This window comes from Rattus rattus, chromosome 5 (assembly GCF_011064425.1).
Source record: "Rattus rattus isolate New Zealand chromosome 5, Rrattus_CSIRO_v1, whole genome shotgun sequence".
NCBI classification, from domain to species: Eukaryota; Metazoa; Chordata; class Mammalia; order Rodentia; family Muridae; genus Rattus; species Rattus rattus.
Genome location: NC_046158.1, coordinates 69879059 through 69899275, shown reverse-complemented (window position 1 = coordinate 69899275; position 20217 = coordinate 69879059). Strand labels below are relative to the sequence as shown.

The 20217-nt window shown below is 32.4% G+C and overlaps 2 protein-coding genes and 1 pseudogene across 2 annotated transcripts; 2 read left to right on the top strand and 1 right to left on the bottom strand.

Annotated features, from left to right (window-relative positions):
- Positions 1-2170: 2170 nt before the first annotated feature.
- On the bottom strand, positions 2171-4522 carry LOC116900884 (annotated as a pseudogene).
- Positions 4523-7346: 2824 nt separating this feature from the next.
- Positions 7347-8282, top strand: LOC116900396 (olfactory receptor 4P4-like). Its single transcript, XM_032902142.1, has one exon. The coding sequence runs from the start codon at positions 7347-7349 to the stop codon at positions 8280-8282; it is 936 nt and encodes a 311-aa protein (XP_032758033.1).
- A 10272-nt stretch (positions 8283-18554) lies between these two features.
- On the top strand, positions 18555-19486 carry LOC116900395 (olfactory receptor 4P4-like). The gene has a single exon (XM_032902141.1). It carries the CDS (start codon positions 18555-18557, stop codon positions 19482-19484), a length of 930 nt encoding a protein of 309 aa, XP_032758032.1. The 3' UTR covers positions 19485-19486.
- The last annotated feature ends 731 nt before the right edge of the window (positions 19487-20217 follow it).

Sequence of the window (20217 nt, the reverse complement as noted above, 5' to 3'; positions counted from 1 at the left end):
ATAAAATATTTTCAGCTTTCTTTCTATTTTGAGAGCATAATTACGTCTCTTCCTTGCCTTTCTTTCCTTCAAACCCTCACATACAACTCCCCTTGCTATCTTTCAAATTGATGACCTCTTTTTTATTAATTTATTTTGCATGGCTATGCATTCACATTTTCACAAATAAAACCTACTTAGACAATATAACGATACTTACATGTATATATACAGTGGTGGCCATTGATGTTTAGTAACCAATAGGTATGCTTTTCCCTGGTAAAAACTATTCTTCATACTCTAAATGTTCCTAAATTTCCTATATGGAATTTTCTTTATGGAATGTTGAGACTTGGTGATACACTACCACTCCTTTCTCCCTATCCATTTTACTATGTCTATTTAGGTGTCCATAATTTGCTACTGTTTAGGCAGTCATATTTGTAAGAATTTATACTATATTCTGAATTTCTCAGGAGATAACATATCACTGAAAACTCTTTTTTACTGGCTCTTGCAATATTTCCAATTCCTTTCCTTAATGTTTCCCAAGCCTTAGGTGTGGAAGTGATTTTTAGGAGTCATTGAGAGATGACTCCATAAGTCTGAATTTTGACTGGTAGTAATTTTCAGTAATTACCTCCATAACTTGCAGAGTGTTTCCTTGCTGAAGGTTAAAGACTACAGTTACTTGTGTACACAAAGGGTAAATTCAGATTGTTGTTTGGAACTATGCTGTTTTAGTTTAATAATTGTTTCTGGAACTTCTCACTATCTAGGAGTTGACTAGAACTGAGCAGTTAGATAGGTTTCCAGTGTTAAGCATGGCTTTCTTCTTAAGAAGTGGGTCTCATTCTCTGTTAGAGAGCTGCTGTTTACTGCCAAGGTATACATGCCACTACTCTATCCCACTATTCTATCCTTTATGTTATTGAGTGGTGCTAGTTGTTGATGTGATTCAGAGCTGAGTGTTGATTGCTTCCATCTTTTGAAGCACATTTGCCTGTTTAATTGTTCGTTTTGTGTTTCATTTTTCTGTCTGAAACCAGGAAAGCTAACCCTGAAGGAGGAGTCATTTCAGTGTGATCCTGTTCAGGGGTCTTTGGGACTCTTTCGGAAGTACGGGATTTCTTCATTCATAAGCAGCTACTTTTCACCTCTTGGAGCAAACTAGAACAATAGCAAGATGATGTGTATTTTGAGAGTCTCTTGGACAGTACTGGCCAACAACTCACTACGTATTTTTGACAAGACCCTTCAAATCAAGAAACATTTTTTCTCATTTACTATATGACTACTGGGCTTCCCCTCACTAAAGGACAATACCATATATGTCTACAGGGTGATAGAATATGATTGATGTGACTATAGAAAGAAAGACAGTTTAAATGGAGGAAAGACAGGACAGAGGAGAACACAACTGATAAAGAAGTAAGAACAAGGGAAGAAAAAGGAACATAGAGGCATCCAGGTATAAAAGCATCCAAATAAAACCTTTTAATACAATAAGTAAGACCAAAACAACAACCAACTTATTTTTTCAAGAGAAAAGAATTTCTTAGTAATATACATCAGAATATGAATGAATTTACTTTTCATGTGTATACTTCAGAACTATTCTGTATGAAATGATTTACTCAAGTACATGGTCTTAGAGTGTTGAAACTAATAAATGTTTACTCAAAAGAAATAAAACCTATTATGTTTCATACATCTTCCCCCACAGGTTGAGTATGTTTGATTAGACCTTGATATAATTTAGTTAAGACTGTCACCATGCAAGATTGATTTACATAATCTTATTAGAATATAAAATATATTGATAAAATGTGTTTTGAAAACTATTTTATTTATAAATACGGCTGAAATTTTTTGACCATCATATAAGAATCAAAATAAAATAACTTCAATGGTTCTGCAATAACACAAAAATGTAGTATACTTTGTAGTCACCCTTCCAACACCCCACAAATTTTAATATGAAAGGCATTACTCATTTTCAATTGGACAACACATTTTCATTTAGGACTCTCTCTTTCCATCTACTCTTCTGGTTATGAATGAGTAATTGATATTCAATAGTTAAACCTTGTATTTCTTCTTGTACTACATGCATTTATTTAACATATTACAAAAAAGCTATGTTTCTCTTCTGAAAATGTCTTTGATGCCATATGGTTTTTAATGCAATTTACATCTCTATATTTCTTAGATAATATATAAAGAAGGTAAACACAAGAACAATGATGGTGTAAACTGTAGAAACAATTTTGTCCTCATGGAAAGTAGTAGGTGATCTAAGGTAGGAAAAGATAGAAGGTCCGAAGAATAAAATAACCACAGAGATATAGGACCCACAAGTTGAAAGAGTTTTCTATGTCTCCTCTGCTGAGTAATACCTCACTGTGAACAGCATAACTACATATGAAACAAAACAAAGAGCCAAGATTACAAAGTCAACAATTTCTGAATTGGCAACAATGAGAACTCTAGTAAAGTAAGTGCCAGTACTGGCAATGTTCAACAAAGGGCAAGTGTCACAGTAATAGTTATCTATTTCAATAGGGTCACAGAACAATAAACAGACTATCAAACAACATTGAAAAAGGAGTGCTCAGCCTCACCAACCCAGTAAGACCAAGTCAGGACATGGCACCTGTATTCTACTTATGATGACCATATCATGAAGAAGCCTACAGATGGTCATACAATGGTCAAAAGTCATGACTCTTAGGATTAAGTCCTCAATAATCCTACAGAAGTGATGCAAAGACATGCTATATGCAGTTTGTGAAAGTGAGGTTTGTTTTTTCTCACTAGCAGATTTCCAATCAGTTTGGATGTCACACTGAAGGTTTAGAAAATATCCATAGAAAATGAAATGACTGAGGAAATGGTATGTTGGCTGGTTAAATAAAAAACTATATCTAAGTGAAAGATCAGCAAATTCCCTGACATGATGGCAAAGTAACAGAATGAGCAGAACATGAACCAACACACTTGAATGGTCTACTTAGAAGACAGTACCCTGATAAAGAGTCCTCTGGCATTCCCTTTATTATTCTCTGTGCAAAAACACTGATGTATGAAGAAGAGAATTTCAGAAGCAACAATTGAAACTTAATCACAACTATATAAACATGACTGAAAAATTATAGATATTTCTCTATTGACTCTTAGAAGATATTTAATTCAATAAATTGATTATGTAGTTTCTTTAATTATATTTGGTTTTTCATAGATTTTTATTTGTTTTTCCAAATTTTCTACTTCATTGGTAATACTAAGATGTTTTAACTTTTAAAGATATGCTATAAATAGTAAATTTCTTCATTTGTATTACTTTTATATATACTAATATGAAAAAGGTAAAATAATTTGATAATGCTTGAGAACTACTTCACTGACAATTTATATTGTAAAACTTACATATACCATAATATTACTTTTCTGATTATTTTTTTCTCAGAACATATGAAAGCATTTTAATTTTTAGGGATAGTTTTAATAATATGTACCTTTAAATTTATATTATAAAAATTATATGTTATATGATTCTAAAATCATCTACTAATATGGTAACCAAAACATGGATACATGAGAAATTGATCGATAGTTTCAAACTGTAAGGAGACTTTAAAGCAATAAAACTACAGTGGTAATTCAATTTCTAATATTTTGAAATAAATAATATTTTCTCTTAGTTAAATATTAGTTTAAAAATTAGGCAGATATATAACTCTAGTATCATTAGTAATAGTACAAGCAGGTGAGAAAAAGCAGATAATTTAATTGTGCCAAATATATGGTATGTCAGATTAAATGATGAATAACCAAATAAAGTCAAAATATTAAATCTGACTTTGAGTAATACCTGTGTCATGAATTATGAATTTGTTCATATTATTATCTAAGATCAATTAAGAGTTTATCTTTTGTCATATGTGTCTCATGGGTTATACAAATCAAATTTCAGTGCAGTTCCATGCCCAGGACCTTGGTCAGGGATCCTGAGGGAGGGGTGCTTGAGGATGAATGACTCAAAGTCAGTGATGGTTTCCAGCTGACAAGTCTGTGTTCTGCTCAAGCTAGCACTCTGCACTAGAGTGGTCAAAATGAATAATAATATGATATGTCAAGATAACCAATGTGATGACCTGTAATCTTTCTGAAAAACCAACATCCTGCTGACTAATAGATATGACAAACCTGAGATGTTTCTGACATCCTGTCAACATCAGCCGATTCCCTGACCACATGAATATTGTGTCCTTAGCCTGCGTAAATGTTTCTTACTTCCCCCCTCCCTCTGTTACCCATGCTATGGTATAAATTCAGCCTTGGGGAAAAATAAAATTGTCACCTTGATCAGACTCTTATCTAGGAGTCCTTCTTCATGTCTCTTGTCCCACATTCTCTTCCAGGTAGCCCAACACCCTTCGCTTACACAATTATAGCTGGGTACAACAATTCTTATTCTTTGCACTTTTGCATCTTGTGACACTTTTGATATTCTCTGCTGTATACAGAATCTTCTAGACATGATGGAAGAGAGACATTATTTTTGATTAAAACAAAAGTGTTAGAGGATAACATCTTCTCTCCAAATTCCAAAAGTAATATATTTTCCAGCTGCCTTACAAAGTTTCTCTTCTGTTACATTCAGAATGATGAACTTTAATCTTTATACTTATTTTTCCATATAATATATTTTAACCGTTTTCCTCCCTCAACTTCTCCTAGAACTTCCTTATCTCTTTATCCACCAATCTTTAAATTCTCTCTTTATGAAAAATGTCCTAGCATAAAAGCAAAAGCCAACAAGACAAAAATATGCCAAAACAATCTATAACCCATCCCCCAAATAATACTGCCATTAGCTGATGACCATATCTTCAACAGTGAGTCCACTGTAGACACTTTATATTGAAACTGTAACAACTACACACATAGACAGAGACAGAGAGACAGACAGACTGACAGACAGACACACACACACACACATCAAATTCACACACAGTTCCCTTTATGTCTCCTATCAAGAATCAAGAAACAGCTCCCCCCAAAAATGTACAATGCTTCTTTAGAGATTGTCAAATTTTCTTCCTGTTCTTCAAAGAAGGAAATTTCTTTCAAGTCCTTAAAGTCCTTAAGGCTCTTTGGATTTCAACAGTAATATTGCCCATGGGAGACACTGTGCTTAGACAGTGGCTACTGCAAGGAAAAAGGTAAACTGTATCTTCAAAATTCCCAAAAGGCCTAAGAGTGAGGAGTGCAAAGGTGGACAGCTGATTATGCTGTTCATAAACATCATTTAGAGAAAGCTTTTAAAGGAAGTTGTTACCTTGCATTCAAATTTAAAGCTGTGATGATTTCCTTTGTTTGTCCTTGGCTCCGGTTGTCTTTTCAGAATTTGATGTGTATTTATGAATTTTTACCTTTGGATATGTCTGTAAATTGTACTTTCAAGATGATCTTATTTATCTTTAAGTAGGGAGAATAATTAGCCTTCAAGATGAAAGTTAACTTTCTTATCTACTGAAGAAATATAGCAAGGCAAATTTATAAATTTTAAATCTTATTCTTCTTAAAGTGTAGTGGAATTTTCAACATGGAAAAGAGAAATGAAATCTTGAAAATGTTTTGAGCAATCAAGTTTGTCAGGCCTGGTTTTCACTCTTCTGTTTTATTTCATGTGCTCATTTCATGACAAGTCAGCAAGATGAGCACTGACAAGGGTAGTTGTGTGGTGTGCAGTATTACAAACTAATCAGAAGTTTGTCCGTAAGTCATGTGCAGGTAGGTGTTCAATGTTTACCTTGTTGTTTTTTTTTAAGTTATTAATACAGGTGTACAGGTGTTATAAAAATATTGAACCAATGGGCTTGAATCCTCTTGTTGTTTACAAGTTCTTCTGATTGCTAGATTTTTGTATTTGACTCTCTTTATGAAACAAATTTTCTCTAGAAATAAAGCCTAAATTTCAAATATAAATCTACTTGTTTAAGAAATGAAACATTTACAATGTTTTGTGAAGGTGCTACCACTTGTATACTTTTAAAAGTTAAGTTCTAATGTTTCAGTGATTAAATGGGAGACAAATTATTAGGAAGAATTCTCAAACATGATGCATTTCAGACTTCTATTATTAATGTAATAAAAACAAATAAAATTAAAACTTTGAGTCACTGTAATACATAATTCTTTCAAGTTCATCTATTTAAAACCTCAAGTAGCTATACAGGTCACCACTACTGAAATGATAAAGTGTGGAAAGTACAGGTTAATACCATTAACATGTCCTCTATGGTCAGTAAACTAGGATTTAGGTTAATGTAGAAATTCCTTCAATATATCATTTAAATTTTGTCAGCAGACACAGAGAGAAAGTACATGGTTCCTGCTCTTCTGCTTTAGTAGCTTTAGAGTATTGTTTAATAGTATAGCTACAGAATAGAGAACACATGTGAATCCACAAATAAGTTTGAAGCAGAATCAAACTAATATATTTTTCCTACAAAGCTTAGATGATTATATGCTATCTTCAGATTTGTTGGTTACACATAAACTGTGTAGACTTCAAATTATCTGTGAATTACAGATATTTTCCCTGAAATTTTTATACACTTTTAATGACTCTAGATTTACCTAAATGCAATATTTTATACTAATGTGTACATGTATTTCTAGAGTAGAAGTGCAAACATTTTTTTAAATATATCAGTACTGAAAGTTACTATAATTTTACCTTCTCAATTATCTTCAGAACATAAACAACATAGTATATATTATTAACTTCAATAAATGATTCTCATTTCTCTACATCTCTGCCATAATATTTCATGAAATATTTCTTATCAGTCACATAATTCTCATTTTAAAAAATTTTAAAAGTCACAAATATATTTCTTTAGAAAATAATAATAAGGCAGCTACTCCATTTCATGTTGGAGTGAAAACACTACTTGGGTAAAAATTCTTTTCAATAAACTATGTAAATTAGAGCATAAATAAGACATAATTTCCCCATTATATTGCATTAGTTACCTGTTTCAAAATTTTGCACACAGAAATATCACATTTTACTTTTTATTAGAAAATTGAAATAGTAATTTATATTTTAACAAATAAAAATATATTGATATCATTAGTAAAATAAATTATTAGAGATAACCAATTAGGAACTATTTGAAATATGAAGTTTAAATTCCAAATACCAATGATATATTTATTGATTTATAAATTATCAACTGGTTTTTGTTACAATACTTGTTTATAATGCTGGCATATTTGTAATTACATAGGAAATATTTTACCTAAATCCTTTTCCCATAGATACTCAATTATTCTTGTGGGGAAGATAATAAATGGAATGCCAGAGGAACATTTCAGAATTTCTCCTCATGGGGCTATCTTCCAAGCACAATATTGAAGTGCTTTGCTTCATTTTCTTCTTATTCTGCTACTTTGCCATCTTGTGTTGGAATCTTCTCATCTTTTTCTCAATTAGATACAGTTCTCTCTTCAATCAACCCATGTACTATTTCCTCAGTCATTTATCTTCTATGGACATTTGCTATACCTCTTGTGTGACACCCAAACTGATTGGGGATCTGCTTGTAAGGAGAAAAACCATCTCCCATAGCAACTGCATACTGCAGGTATTTGTCATGCACTTCTTCGGAATGATTGAAATCTTAATCCTGACAGCCATGGCCTTTGACCGCTGTGTGGCCATCTGTAGGCCTCTTCACTACATGGTGATCATGAGCAGACCCAGATGCCATGTTCTTATCTGGACTTCCTGGATTGGTGGTGTTGCCCATTCTCTTCCCCAGGTTATGATGTTAATCTGTTTGCCCTTCTGTGGCCCCAACGAAATTGACAACTACTACTGTGACATTTTCTCTTTGTTGAAAGTTGCTTGCACTGACACCTACATCACTGGTATCCTCATGGTTGCCAATTCAGGAGTTGTTGCCTTTGTAATCTTTGTTCTCTTGTTTGGTTCATATGTAGTTATACTGTTCACATTAAGACATTACTCATCAGAGGGGAGACGCAAAGCTCTTTCTACCTGTGGGTCCCATATCTCTGTGGTTATTTTATTCTTTGGACCTTCCATCTTTTCCTACCTTAGACCACCTACCACTTACCCTGAGGACAAAGTCTTTGCCCTGTTTTACACTATTATTGCTCCTATGTTCAACCCCCTCATATATACTCTAAGAAATACAGAGATGAAGACTGCCATAAAGAAGGTTTGGTGTCAAACAACATTTTTAGGAGAAAAGCATAATTAATTTGTTTTATTAATAGGATCTTTAAATAGTGCACAGCTATTAAAGAAGATTTATCATCAAGAGGAGCAATTAGTATCTTAACTGTTCAAACTTGTGTTCATTCATAATTAGCAAAAATGAGAATATGAAGAATAATTATTATGACATATTTTAATTTGCAACCTATTAAAAAAATGAACATTGAAATTATTCCAGGTTTAAGAAATGATTTTTATATTACACAATCATTTTCCATATGTATTTAGTGTTACTAGCTTTTTAACTTGATTTATTCCATGACGATAAACCTTTTCTTTCAAGTACTAGGAATAGCTTGAAACTGTCTTCAGAAGTGTTATACTAATGAACTTTGTAATGTGACAGGATTTGTAAATAATCCATTATATGATCCTCCTATATAAATAAATCATTCTATGAAAATGTGAAAAAAAGAATTTTAGTGATTCTGACACCAAAGGTTCATCATGAATTCAGCTGAGAGTTCCTACCCTGACTACTCTCCTTATAAATGTCATAGGCACAGAGAGTAGCTTTATGATAGTTCCCAGTTATTTTCCCAAACAATGACTTTGTGAATTATAATAGGTTTAGGATGAATTTATGAGATTGTCTCTCCAAATGTTCTCAGCTTGTAGAAATACTGAATTAGAAAATATATATTTTCTTTTCAATAAAACTTAATTAATTGGGGTGCTCTATGATTACATGTTTGGGAAAAGGCAGGACATGTTAGATTATCTGAATACATTTACATGAGAAACTATTCTATTCTATTGTGATCAAATGATATAGGGTCAGGAAATTCTTTTTCTGCTTTTATAATGCTTAATCTATTTGTTATCATATAAAGTAATGTTTTGCATGGTGATCTTTTGATACACATGGTACTGCACCATCCTCTAGCACTCTTGGGAGCCTCCTACCATTTTTCTGATTTGTTTTGTTTATAAATTAGTATATGAAACATATGCTTTCTTTCTCCCAACTCCTCCAACTACCTCCCTACCTCTGAACCCATTCAACTTCATGTTTCCTCTCTCTCTCTCTCTCTCTCTCTCTCTCTCTCTCTCTCTCTCTCTCTCCTCCTCCCTCTCTCTCCCTCTCCTCTCTCTCTCTCTCTCTCTCTCTCTCAAAAAAAATTAAAATAGAAGCAAAATCAACAAACAGACAAGTCAAAAAGTATATTAAAACTACACCTGGTCATGGGGCCTATCCTCGAGTACAATTAAAATACTTAGTGTCAATCTTTTGGGAAAAAATAGATCTTCCCTTCCCATCAGTCATCAAATGGAAATAGCATCTTTGTTATGGGAAAATTTGTGTCTACTTCCACTTTGCCATCATGAGATTTTGTCCAGAGTGACCATCTATAGTTCTTGAATTGTTATCATAGTCTGTCTGATTTCACTAGTATATCAGTCCTGCTGTATTTGAATGGTGCTTATTCTTAGCATCTTTTACCACCTCTGACTCTTACAATTTTTCTATTCCTTTTTCAACACAAATGCTGAACATTGAGGGGAATGGTTTAATAAAGAAATTTCATTTAATGCTGAGTGTTCAAAAGTCTCTCACTCTCTGCACATTGTCCAGTTGTATGTCTTTATTTATTGCCATCTCCTACAAGAGGAGCCTTCTCTGATAAAGGCTGTGTAATACCTGGATTTAGTTTTAATCAATATAGCAATTGTGTCACTGAGAGTCATTTTATTTCATGTTTCCTTAGCATAATAATAGTAGTACCTAGTTTCTTTTTTTTAACTTTTCCATATGTTATTTTATTTACTTAAATTTTTATTGGATATTTCATGTATTTAGATTTCAAATATTATCCCCCTTTCCGGTTCCCTTGTCTCCCACTTTCCCTCCGCCTGCTTCTATGAGGATATTCTCCCTCCCACCCACCCACTTCCAACTCAACACACTGGCATTCCCCTAAACTGGGAAAAAGAACCTTCAGATTACAAAGGGCTTCTCTTCCTATTGATGACAGACATGCCATTCTCTGTTACATATGTGGCTGAAGGCATGGTTACCTCCATGTGTACTCTTGGTTGGTGGTTTACTCCCTGGAAGCTCTGAGAGGTCTGGTTGGCTGGTACTGTTGTTCTTCATATAGGATTGCAAACCCCTTCATCTCTCTCTGTCCTTTCTTTACCTTCTCCATTGTGGTCCCCATGCTCAGTCCAATATTTAAATTTCTTCTAAACTGTGGTTTTTATGTTAAATGTATTTCATTGCCTTCATTTGTTCCAAATTTCTTGTTCTTTTAGCATATCTTCTTCAGATTTCATTTACTACTTTCATATATTTTTGTGTTTTTCTAGGGTCACTCCTTCCCCATAAAAGCTGTTTTCTTCAGTGTTGGTGGGAATCACTTATTTGTGTAACAACAGAAAGCAATATATACATTTCATGTTTGATAGTCATTTCATACCCATTTTCAAAGCATTGCATGATTCCTCTTCCTAGACCTAACTGTCTCCACTTCATCATGTAACCATGCAGATTCTATGAAGAGTAATAAGTTTAAATTAGTGGAGCTAACACAAGGATGAAATGTAGACACTTATTTGGAAACTCTTAGACCTCTCAATATTACGCAAGTGACTGTCGCCTGGAGTTGATGGTCCATGCCCTATATAAATTTACTTCACTATTAATTTTGATTCATATTCTCATAGTTTATTCCATTTATGTTTCTCATGGAAGAGTTCATGAACCTTTTATTTCCACGGACGTGCTCTTGAACATGTTGGAGATATGCCTCATGATGCTCAGAGCTGTCTAACAAAACGATCCCCAGGCATTAGACCATGTTCTAGGATGGTAACTTTGTAAACTTTCTCTTCCTATATCTCTTACCTAATCTGCCTTTCTATTTGCTTTAGTCATGGGAATAATATATGTTTCAATATAAAGGATATACTGGATAGTTCATTTCATCTTTTATATATATATGACAATCAAAACTAGAATAGGAATTAAGACTGTGCTTGTCATTATTGCATTATATAACTACATACCATTTAATGAATTTAAGGTATTTTTATATATCAATGGATATACTTGAATACCAACCTAAGTAAATTTGTTAGCTAGATAAATTAAAAGCATACACAAAAGCTCATATCCTTCCTTAGGATCTATTATTTTTCTTAAGTCTTAATTATTTGAAATTTAAACAAGTAAACACACCTGCTTACTTAATTATTCATTAATTCATTTATTTGTTAATTCCATGTTCGTTCTGTTTTCCCCTTTCTTTTTTTTTGGTTCTTTTTTTTTTTTTTTTTTTGGAGCTGGGGATCGAACCCAGGGCCTTTCGCTTCCTAGGCAAGCGCTCTACCACTGAGCTAAATCCCCAACCCCTGTTTTCCCCTTTCTATTGAAAATATATTTCTCATAAAATAATCCTGACTAATAGTTGGATATATAAAATATAAATATAAATATAAAATATTATTTGCCTTCCTCCCAAGCACAGCATAATCTCCTGGAAATATGTTCTCTTAAGATTTTAGATCTTTTATCTTTTTTCAATATTCCTCTGCTGATTTATTAAAATGTTCTAATGTTAAATTTTATAATTTCTGGAACTTAAAGTAATATATTAAAAAACCCTCTTCTCATATGTATGTTTTCTGGACACTTACTGCATCTTTTTTTATTCCTGTGTCTTCACAATTTATTTCATAGTAAGATAAATTAAGCCATGGTTTCTCAACCAAGGAGTTGAGCAAATTTTTGTTTTTTAATAAAATTTTAAAAAATTTCAAGAAGGAAGGTCTTGGATTTTACTATTTTATCTTGTTTCTTTAAACAAAATTAAGTGAGTTTAGTGTGCATCAGTGAACTGTGTTCTAAAACTCTCACTCTTTTTTCCCATTTACTGCCCTTCACTGCACCAGGTCTTAGTGTGTGTTCATAGAATTGGTATCCTTGATATTATTATATCAATTGCTGTAAAAGGCAATATTTAATTTCACATGTTTCTTCTTTCCTCTGTGTTAAAACATGTAGCTGTAGCCTAGGTTAACTCCCAACCCATCTACTTCTGTCTCCAACTTTCTATGCATTAGACGTTTGGCCATGATCAGGAATATTGGTATTCTTTATATTATGATCTTTAGAACATCCAAATTTTAACCTAAATCACAAGGATTATTGTTATATGGTAAGTAAGACTGTGTAAGGAATAAAAAAAAAATTGTGCATGGACATTCTATTCATGTGTTCCTGTATGCGTACCTTTGTTTGTATCTGTGTTATGTGTGTGAAAATGGTAAAGAAAAAGAGGTTACCAAAATTGAGAGTGAGGGAGAAGAGGGGGTGTGTTGAGCAATGTCTTAGAGTGGCTGAAGGGATGAAAACAAAAATGGAAAATTATAAAATTTAATTTCAATTAAAATTATATTTTAAAAATATATTAACAGAATTTAGAAATTTGTGAAGAAATACATGAAGAGATGATACAGGGAGTGAGAAATGAAAGAATATTTTCAAAACATATTTGTAATTATGTTTTTAACTCCCTTCAAAATAATTGCAAAGGAAACTCGTTACAGTTTTCTTCAGAAATTCTACTATTAACAATAAAAATAATTCCACTAATGTAGAAGTAAAAGGTGTTATCTTCTGTTAGAAAACTGTAGAAAAATGGAGGCAATGTATGTTTCAAAATGTCTAAATTCAAATATGTTTTCACAAGAAAACTTGTGATATTGTGAGGGAATCCAGTCATTGACATCCAGGGGATGAATAGAGCCTGGGATGTCTACGTCTCTAGCAACGTCATGTGTGGGTGGAGGGTTATTTATAACCCACATCTGGGGCTAACTTCAGCTTTCTTCTACCTTGGCCCTACAGAAAATTCTTCTGGTGAGTTCATAATTTTGTATAACCTACGTCTCTTCTCAAAGGAAAAATCAACATACAGAATGAAGGACAAATAGCTACTTTAGACTGTATATTAATTTATAAAATATCCAGTAATTTTCTGTTTCTTACATGAAGTAATTTTTGTAAAAGAAATAGATGTCATGATTTAACTAATTTGGATCTTTAACTCATTCCACTTATCTTAACGTTCATTGTTTCTATAAGAACATGACCCTTACTTCTGTTAATGTTTCAGGAGTGACAGGTGTCAGTTGTCTATAAAGAAGCAAGACATTTTCCTATAAGCTTATACTAGAAGAGGGGGAGGATTACAGCTGTGAGGAGGAGTGGGTGGATGGGGGATCACCCTCATAGAAGCAGGGTAAGGGATTTGGGATATGGGCTTTGCAGAGGGGAAACGAAGAAAGGGGAAAGCATTTGAAGTGTAAATACATAAAATGTCCTTTTTTGATTTAATTTTTTCTTCCATTTTTATTAAATTGGGTTTTTCTTGTTTACATTTCAAATGTTATTCCATTTTTTTTAAAGGTGCTGAAAAGTGTGTAGAGGAGAACTAAAATATCAGTGTAGAAATCCAGGGGAACAAAGTATAAAGGAAGTGAAATAATGGATGCACAAAGGGTAAAAAAAATGCTAGTATAAATAATTTTCCCTTCCCATCATCTTCTCTGAGTACACGCTTTGCTTGTTGCCTCCACTATTTAGAATATAATGTAAGTAAATGTTAAATAGAGGTAACTGCTTTGAAGAGGTAACTTATTTTGATATAAAAGCAAAATGTTGTCCATAGAGATTAAAATGTGACATGTCAGAGAAAGGGTGGGCACAGCAAGCAAATGATGCCTACTTATGTTAAAAAAAATCACATAAGGGGAAACATCACAAGAACGTTCAATAGATCAGTGAAGTGTTGATTAAGTAAAAAGTTATTTACAACCTACCAAGAAATTCAGCAGCACAAAAGCTCCTTGTCCCTGCCTGCTCTTCAGAGGGAAGAAAAGAAAAACATACAAATCAACAAAAATCAAACTCATATTAAAAGAGAATTAATTGAAGTCAACCCCTTGCCCCAAAAAAGAAGAAGACAAATTGAAGTACCTGAATGTATATTTAGTTTCCTTTTTTGAAGCAGACTGTGTGGATGATTATGGAGATTATTAAATTATCAAAATTAAATAATTAGTGATTTATTTTAATCATTCAAGAAATATTTGAGAATGAATGCTTAATCAGTATTTGAAGTATATCAATAAAAACAAGAAGACTGGACACAATTACTTTGATCCCTTTTACAGGACAGAGTTATCCCATGAACTTATCTAATACTTGAGAGTTAATCATTTCAAGTTAGCTAATGATAAAAAATGTAGCTTATAAATGTACTTACCAGTCCTACTATCATCAGAGGAAATCTATTAGAGGACAAAAATCACACAGAGCAATGGGAGGTAGTTGGTACTCAAAATGCAATATAAGTAATTTTCTCAGTGTTTGCTGGAAGCATGTAAGACATACCTTTTAAAAATCGATTAAGTTCATGAAAATCAAATACAGATGGAGATTACTGTTTTTCATTGATTTAAATACCACTCCATTATATTTAGACATAAGGCGTTAAGATAGTCATTATTATATTAATAACAATATATTCTTTGGTAACATGGGTTTTTAAGGCTTCTTAGTGCTATTTCTTTTAAAGTATTAATTCCTTTAGGGAACTTAGGAACAAGGAGGTTGGGAAGGATAGAATATCATTGTAAGAGAACACCTACTTCTATGAGAATAGCTTACCAAGGTCAGATATTTCATCATGCTAAAATTATAATAATCCCTAATTATTTCACTTTCATATGTTTAGAGTTCGACTAAAAATTAATTCAGCGCTGAATGTGAGAACATGTATACAATCTTAGTAACATATTGCTATACTTTTTAAAAAATTATGACACCATCGTACACATAAAATTAAAAGCAAATCATTAAGAGAGTAAAAAACTAGATTAGAAAATGTCTCATTTTTTTCCAATTCTGCTCATGTAGTATTGCAATTATAGCTGCTCTAATGGCTGTGAATTCTAAGGCTGAATAATCCATGGCTTTTTATATAGGGGAATGAGCCTTATTTTCTCATAAATATATAGAATGTAAAGAAGAGTGGAACATATCAAGGTTATAGGTTTATTATCTGCATATTTTTTCATTCTGTTAGGTGCATTTTAAAACTCCATTTTGTCATGCACTCACTAGTCATATGAGACTGCCTGGATATACTAAAAGCTATAATTCTGATGGCAAAAATAAGATAATGTTGAAAGAGGTGAGAAAGTGCATGTTAAGTTCATCATATGACTTTGGATGTATTCAGTTTATGTAATATCTATGACTCCATACCTAGAACATTCTAATTTCAAAGTTCTGACATGTTGCATGATCATTCCGTGGGTCTCTTTACTTCATCATGAAGACTCAATTAATTTTTTGATTTCTCAGTCTACAATTATTCTCAGTTATATAACAAAGTAAACTGAGCATGTCGACATATTTAAATGTTTGGTTTTTTTTTATTTTTCTCCCCTGTGTCTTTAAAGTTAAGACATATGCGTGAATTATTTGAGTTGTATTTGAGTGTTGAAGGAAGTGAACGGAGATCACACCTATGCAAAATCAAACTTAAATTAATTGCCGAGTTAAGTACAGAAGACTATAATGTTTTCAGTAGTTTATAGAAAGAAAACAATAAATTATCAAATAAATTGAATAAAAGTCTGTCAAGAGGCAGAATAAATTCTCAGCTGTAGATTTGTGGAAAAATGTAGAGTTTCACATTTGTTTTGAAAATGGAATTATAATTTCAGGCCACATTTAGCCAAACATATTTTCAAAACGTTTTATCAATAAAACCAAATGATCATTTAGTTTTTACCAAAATTGTTTAACAACTCAATTTCTCAGAGTTTTATGTTATATTTGAATTAAAATTTTAATTTGTTTTTGAGAACAATGAATTTTATCTCTATGAACCTCACTAAAATAATGATGCTGTAAACAAAATGACTTTGAGTGAACCTGACTCCATAAGTAGAAAATATTTGCATATGTCTTAGTAAAAGTTTTTGATAATAGTAGATATTAATCATTTGACAATAACAGAATTACAAATCTTGAAATTTTACTGCAGAAATAAATTATTTGTCAACACTAGTTTTCTTTTTAATGTGGAAGTTAACATGTATAATCTAATTCATAACAAACAGTTTAGAAGGGAATTTAACAAAGGAGTAGGTAAGTAATGATATTATTTTTTTCTTTTTCTGGAGCTTAGGACCAAACCCAGGGCCTTGCACTTGCTAGGCAAGTGCTCTACCACTGAGCTAAATCCCCAACCCCAAGTAATGATATTTTAAAAATTACTAGAATATACAAATGAGTTCAGTAATGAGCATAGATTTGCCCTTATTTGTATTCAAATTTATTATAACAGCATTGGTTAATAACTCTATTAATCTTCCACTAGGGTTGGGAATGGGAGCAAATTAGAACTACTCACAATCCCTAATCCATTGCCTCGATTTTCAAGAAACAATTCCTATTGTGTTGTCATCTTATGAATGATAGATGAAATAAAATTATGAGATTAATACTCTGTGACTTTAATAAAAATAATTTTGTTTAGAGATAAAATATTTAACTAAGGAATCTCTTCTTAGTTAAGGTACCTTTTGATACTAAAGTGACAATTTCTTCAAAGAGGTCAAATTCACTGAATTCTGGGAATATTTAATCTATATTGTCAAAGTTTGAATTACAAATTCAGATCATACAAGTCTCTGAACATGAAGTCACTTGGCATTTATTGATTACTTGTTATTCACTCCTATTGTACAATTATTTCTAGGAAGATTTCCACATCTTATGAGGCAGATAAGCTTGATTAATAAAAAAGTTTAAGTATTATAGAAGTATCCATTTAGTAACATAGTTTGGATATAAAACTTGGAGGTCAGATGTATGCCAATAGAAACAAATTTATATAACTTGTTTTTTGAAATAAAAAATATCATGATTCTTCATGCTTTTTTATGAGCAGCATAAATTGAATGAAATAAAAGTTAAAAGTGGAGTCCTTCATTTAATACATAATAGAAATATGTTTATGTATTATTTACTGTGTGTTACATAGTATATAAATATACTGATAATTCCTGTGTTATTGTCTGTATGTGATCTAAGGACTGAGAACTTGATTTTGGGTAACCAATAAGGGATCTTACTCATGAGCAGGATATTTATTTTGCTCTCAGCACTCCTTAGTTGCCTATAATATTTATATGTGTGGCATGGGTGAATCTCCCATTTCTGTTAGCATGTCTACTATACCTTCACAGATCTTGCATAAAAAGTCATATTTTGGTATCAGGGATGTACCAAGTGGTGGGGCTTGGCATGGTAAGTGGTTAAAATTGAAGGGTAGGAATGATATATTTATATTTGCAATAAATATTTAAAAATAAAAATTATACAAGTGAATTTGTATCCCACTACTCTTAGTTTTAATAACTACTATGTTGAATGGGGAATTAAGTATATACTTTTAATGAAATGCCTACAGAAATAAATATATTTTAATTACAAATGTTAATATTATGGTGCTAAAATCACAGATAATGAAAAGAAAAAATAGAAAAATTGGAAATTATTAATCATATTTAAGTAGTAATTTTTATTGTGTGCATGTCTGTGTATGTGTCTTTATGTTGGCATAAAATTTGAAAGTCACCCCATATGGGTACTAAGAACCAAACTCAGATCCTCTGTAAGAGCCTTACTCATCCTTAACACTGAATGATGCCTACAGCCCCCTGGACAATCACTCAAATAAATTTTGTGGACTTGTTACTTAGACTGCGTATTTTCCAGTACACACACACACACACACACACACACACACACACACACACACACACACAAATTGTGTTCAACTTATTTTTATTTTTTATATGTTTAAATTAATTTAAGCTGTCGTGTATGCCATGAGCCATAATTTGACAAAATGAATAAGATTACTTTTTACTTGTGCTTTGAATTATACTTTTGTTCTTAAAAATTGGGGTCTGTTAGGATCTCAAACTCATCTTTTACAAGAACTTATTTGCATATTGAAAATATTCAATTACTAACGATAAATTCTAAGCCAATTTTATTATTTGATAGGCAATTAAATTTTATTCATGTGAAAATTAACATAAAATCAATAGGGTTATCTCTCAAACACAGGCTGATATCAGTGTTAATTGTAAAAATCTCCATATTGATGTCTTTCATTAATCTGTCTTTTCAGGGACCTGTCATGTTTTTCTATTTCACTGAACTATGGGGAATGTTACTGTGTTTATTCTCTTGGGACTGTCTGACAATGAAAATATTGAAGTCCTCTGTTTTGTATTATTTCTATTTTGCTACATTGCTATTTGGATGGGCAATGTTCTCATAATGGTTTCTATCACATGCACTAAGCTCATGGACCAACCCATGTATTTCTTTCTTCATTACCTATCACTTTGTGATCTTTGTTACACATCCACAGTGACACCCAAACTCCTGACTGATTTACTGGCAGAAAGGAAGATAATTTCCTATAATAATTGCATGACACAGCTCTTTCTTCTTCATTTGCTTGGTGCCATTGAGGTCTTTATTCTCACAGCAATGGCCTATGACCGTTATGTGGCGATCTGCAGGCCCCTGCACTACACCGTCATTATGAGCAGACAGAGATGCAATGAGCTCCTTGCAGTTTGTTGCACTGGAGGATTTGTGCACTCAGCCAGTCAGTCCCTTCTCATTGCCTTTGTGTCCTTTTGTCATCACAATGAGATAGACCACTACTTCTGTGATGTATATCCTTTACTAAAATTAGCTTGCACTGATACACATAGAATTGGCCTGTTTGTTATTGTTGATTCTGGACTACTTGCTTTGGTGACATTTGTAGTTTTAATGGTATCTTATTTTCTAATACTACATACCATAAGTGTTTACCCAGCAGAGAGCCGTTCCAAAGCTCTTTCCACATGCGGTTCACATATAACCATTGTGGTTCTGTTTTTTGTGCCTGTTGTCTTCATTTACATCAGACCAAATACAACATTCCCAGAAGACAAAGTGTTTGCTCTTTTCTATACCATCATAGCTCCCATGTTCAACCCTCTGATCTACACACTGAGGAACCTGGAGATGAAGCATGCAATTAAAAAAATGTGGTATCATCAAATACCTTCATACAAGAAACAAATTCCATAAAGACATAAAAATTGTATAACTGTCTTCTTCTTTTCTCTAATTATTAGATTTTAAAAACAGTTCACAGGATTTTTTGTGTGTCCTTCCCCCCACTCCTTCTTTTCTCTTTCACTGTGACTCTCATTGGACTGAGATTCATTTTGATGTAAACCAAATGATGATTTTGTGAGTTTTGTTTTCTTCCTGGCCTGTTATTTCCTTGTGGATTTTTTCCATTCCTCAACTATCCCATTCTAGAAAACTTTAAAAATTAACTTACAAGGTTTTGGGTGTTCTGTAAATGATCATCCTTCTTGCCATTGTGTCTGTAAAATCACTGTTTAGTTGGTTTTCTTAGTAGGGACACAGGTTCTAAAATGCCTAGGCCTGCCTGAAAGAGAAATGTTATCTTAATTCAATAAGATAAATAACGTAATCCCCTTTAAATGGAAAAATATTATATTTAAGAATAAAAGATCTAGAAATCAGATGTCAGTAGTCAACAAATGTATAAATGAATTTTCCTGTATAACTAATAACTATGTGTGTGTCTGTATGTGTTTGTGTGTATCCTTTCATTTTATACCTACATGAACTAATAAACTACTAATAAAAATATTGGATAATATGCTACTAATTAAAACAATTCTATGTAAAACACAAAAAGCTCCTAGCCCAACATCCAGAAAATTCAGACCACATGAGAAAACCAAACCTAAGGATAATAGGTATAGAAGAGAGTGAAGACTCCCAA

Bases quoted from the DNA above. Each gene is read 5' to 3' on its own strand.
- LOC116900395 (XM_032902141.1), top strand. From the start codon at position 18,555: ATGGGGAATGTTACTGTGTTTATTCTCTTGGGACTGTCTGACAATGAA.
- LOC116900396 (XM_032902142.1), top strand. From the start codon at position 7,347: ATGGAATGCCAGAGGAACATTTCAGAATTTCTCCTCATGGGGCTATCT.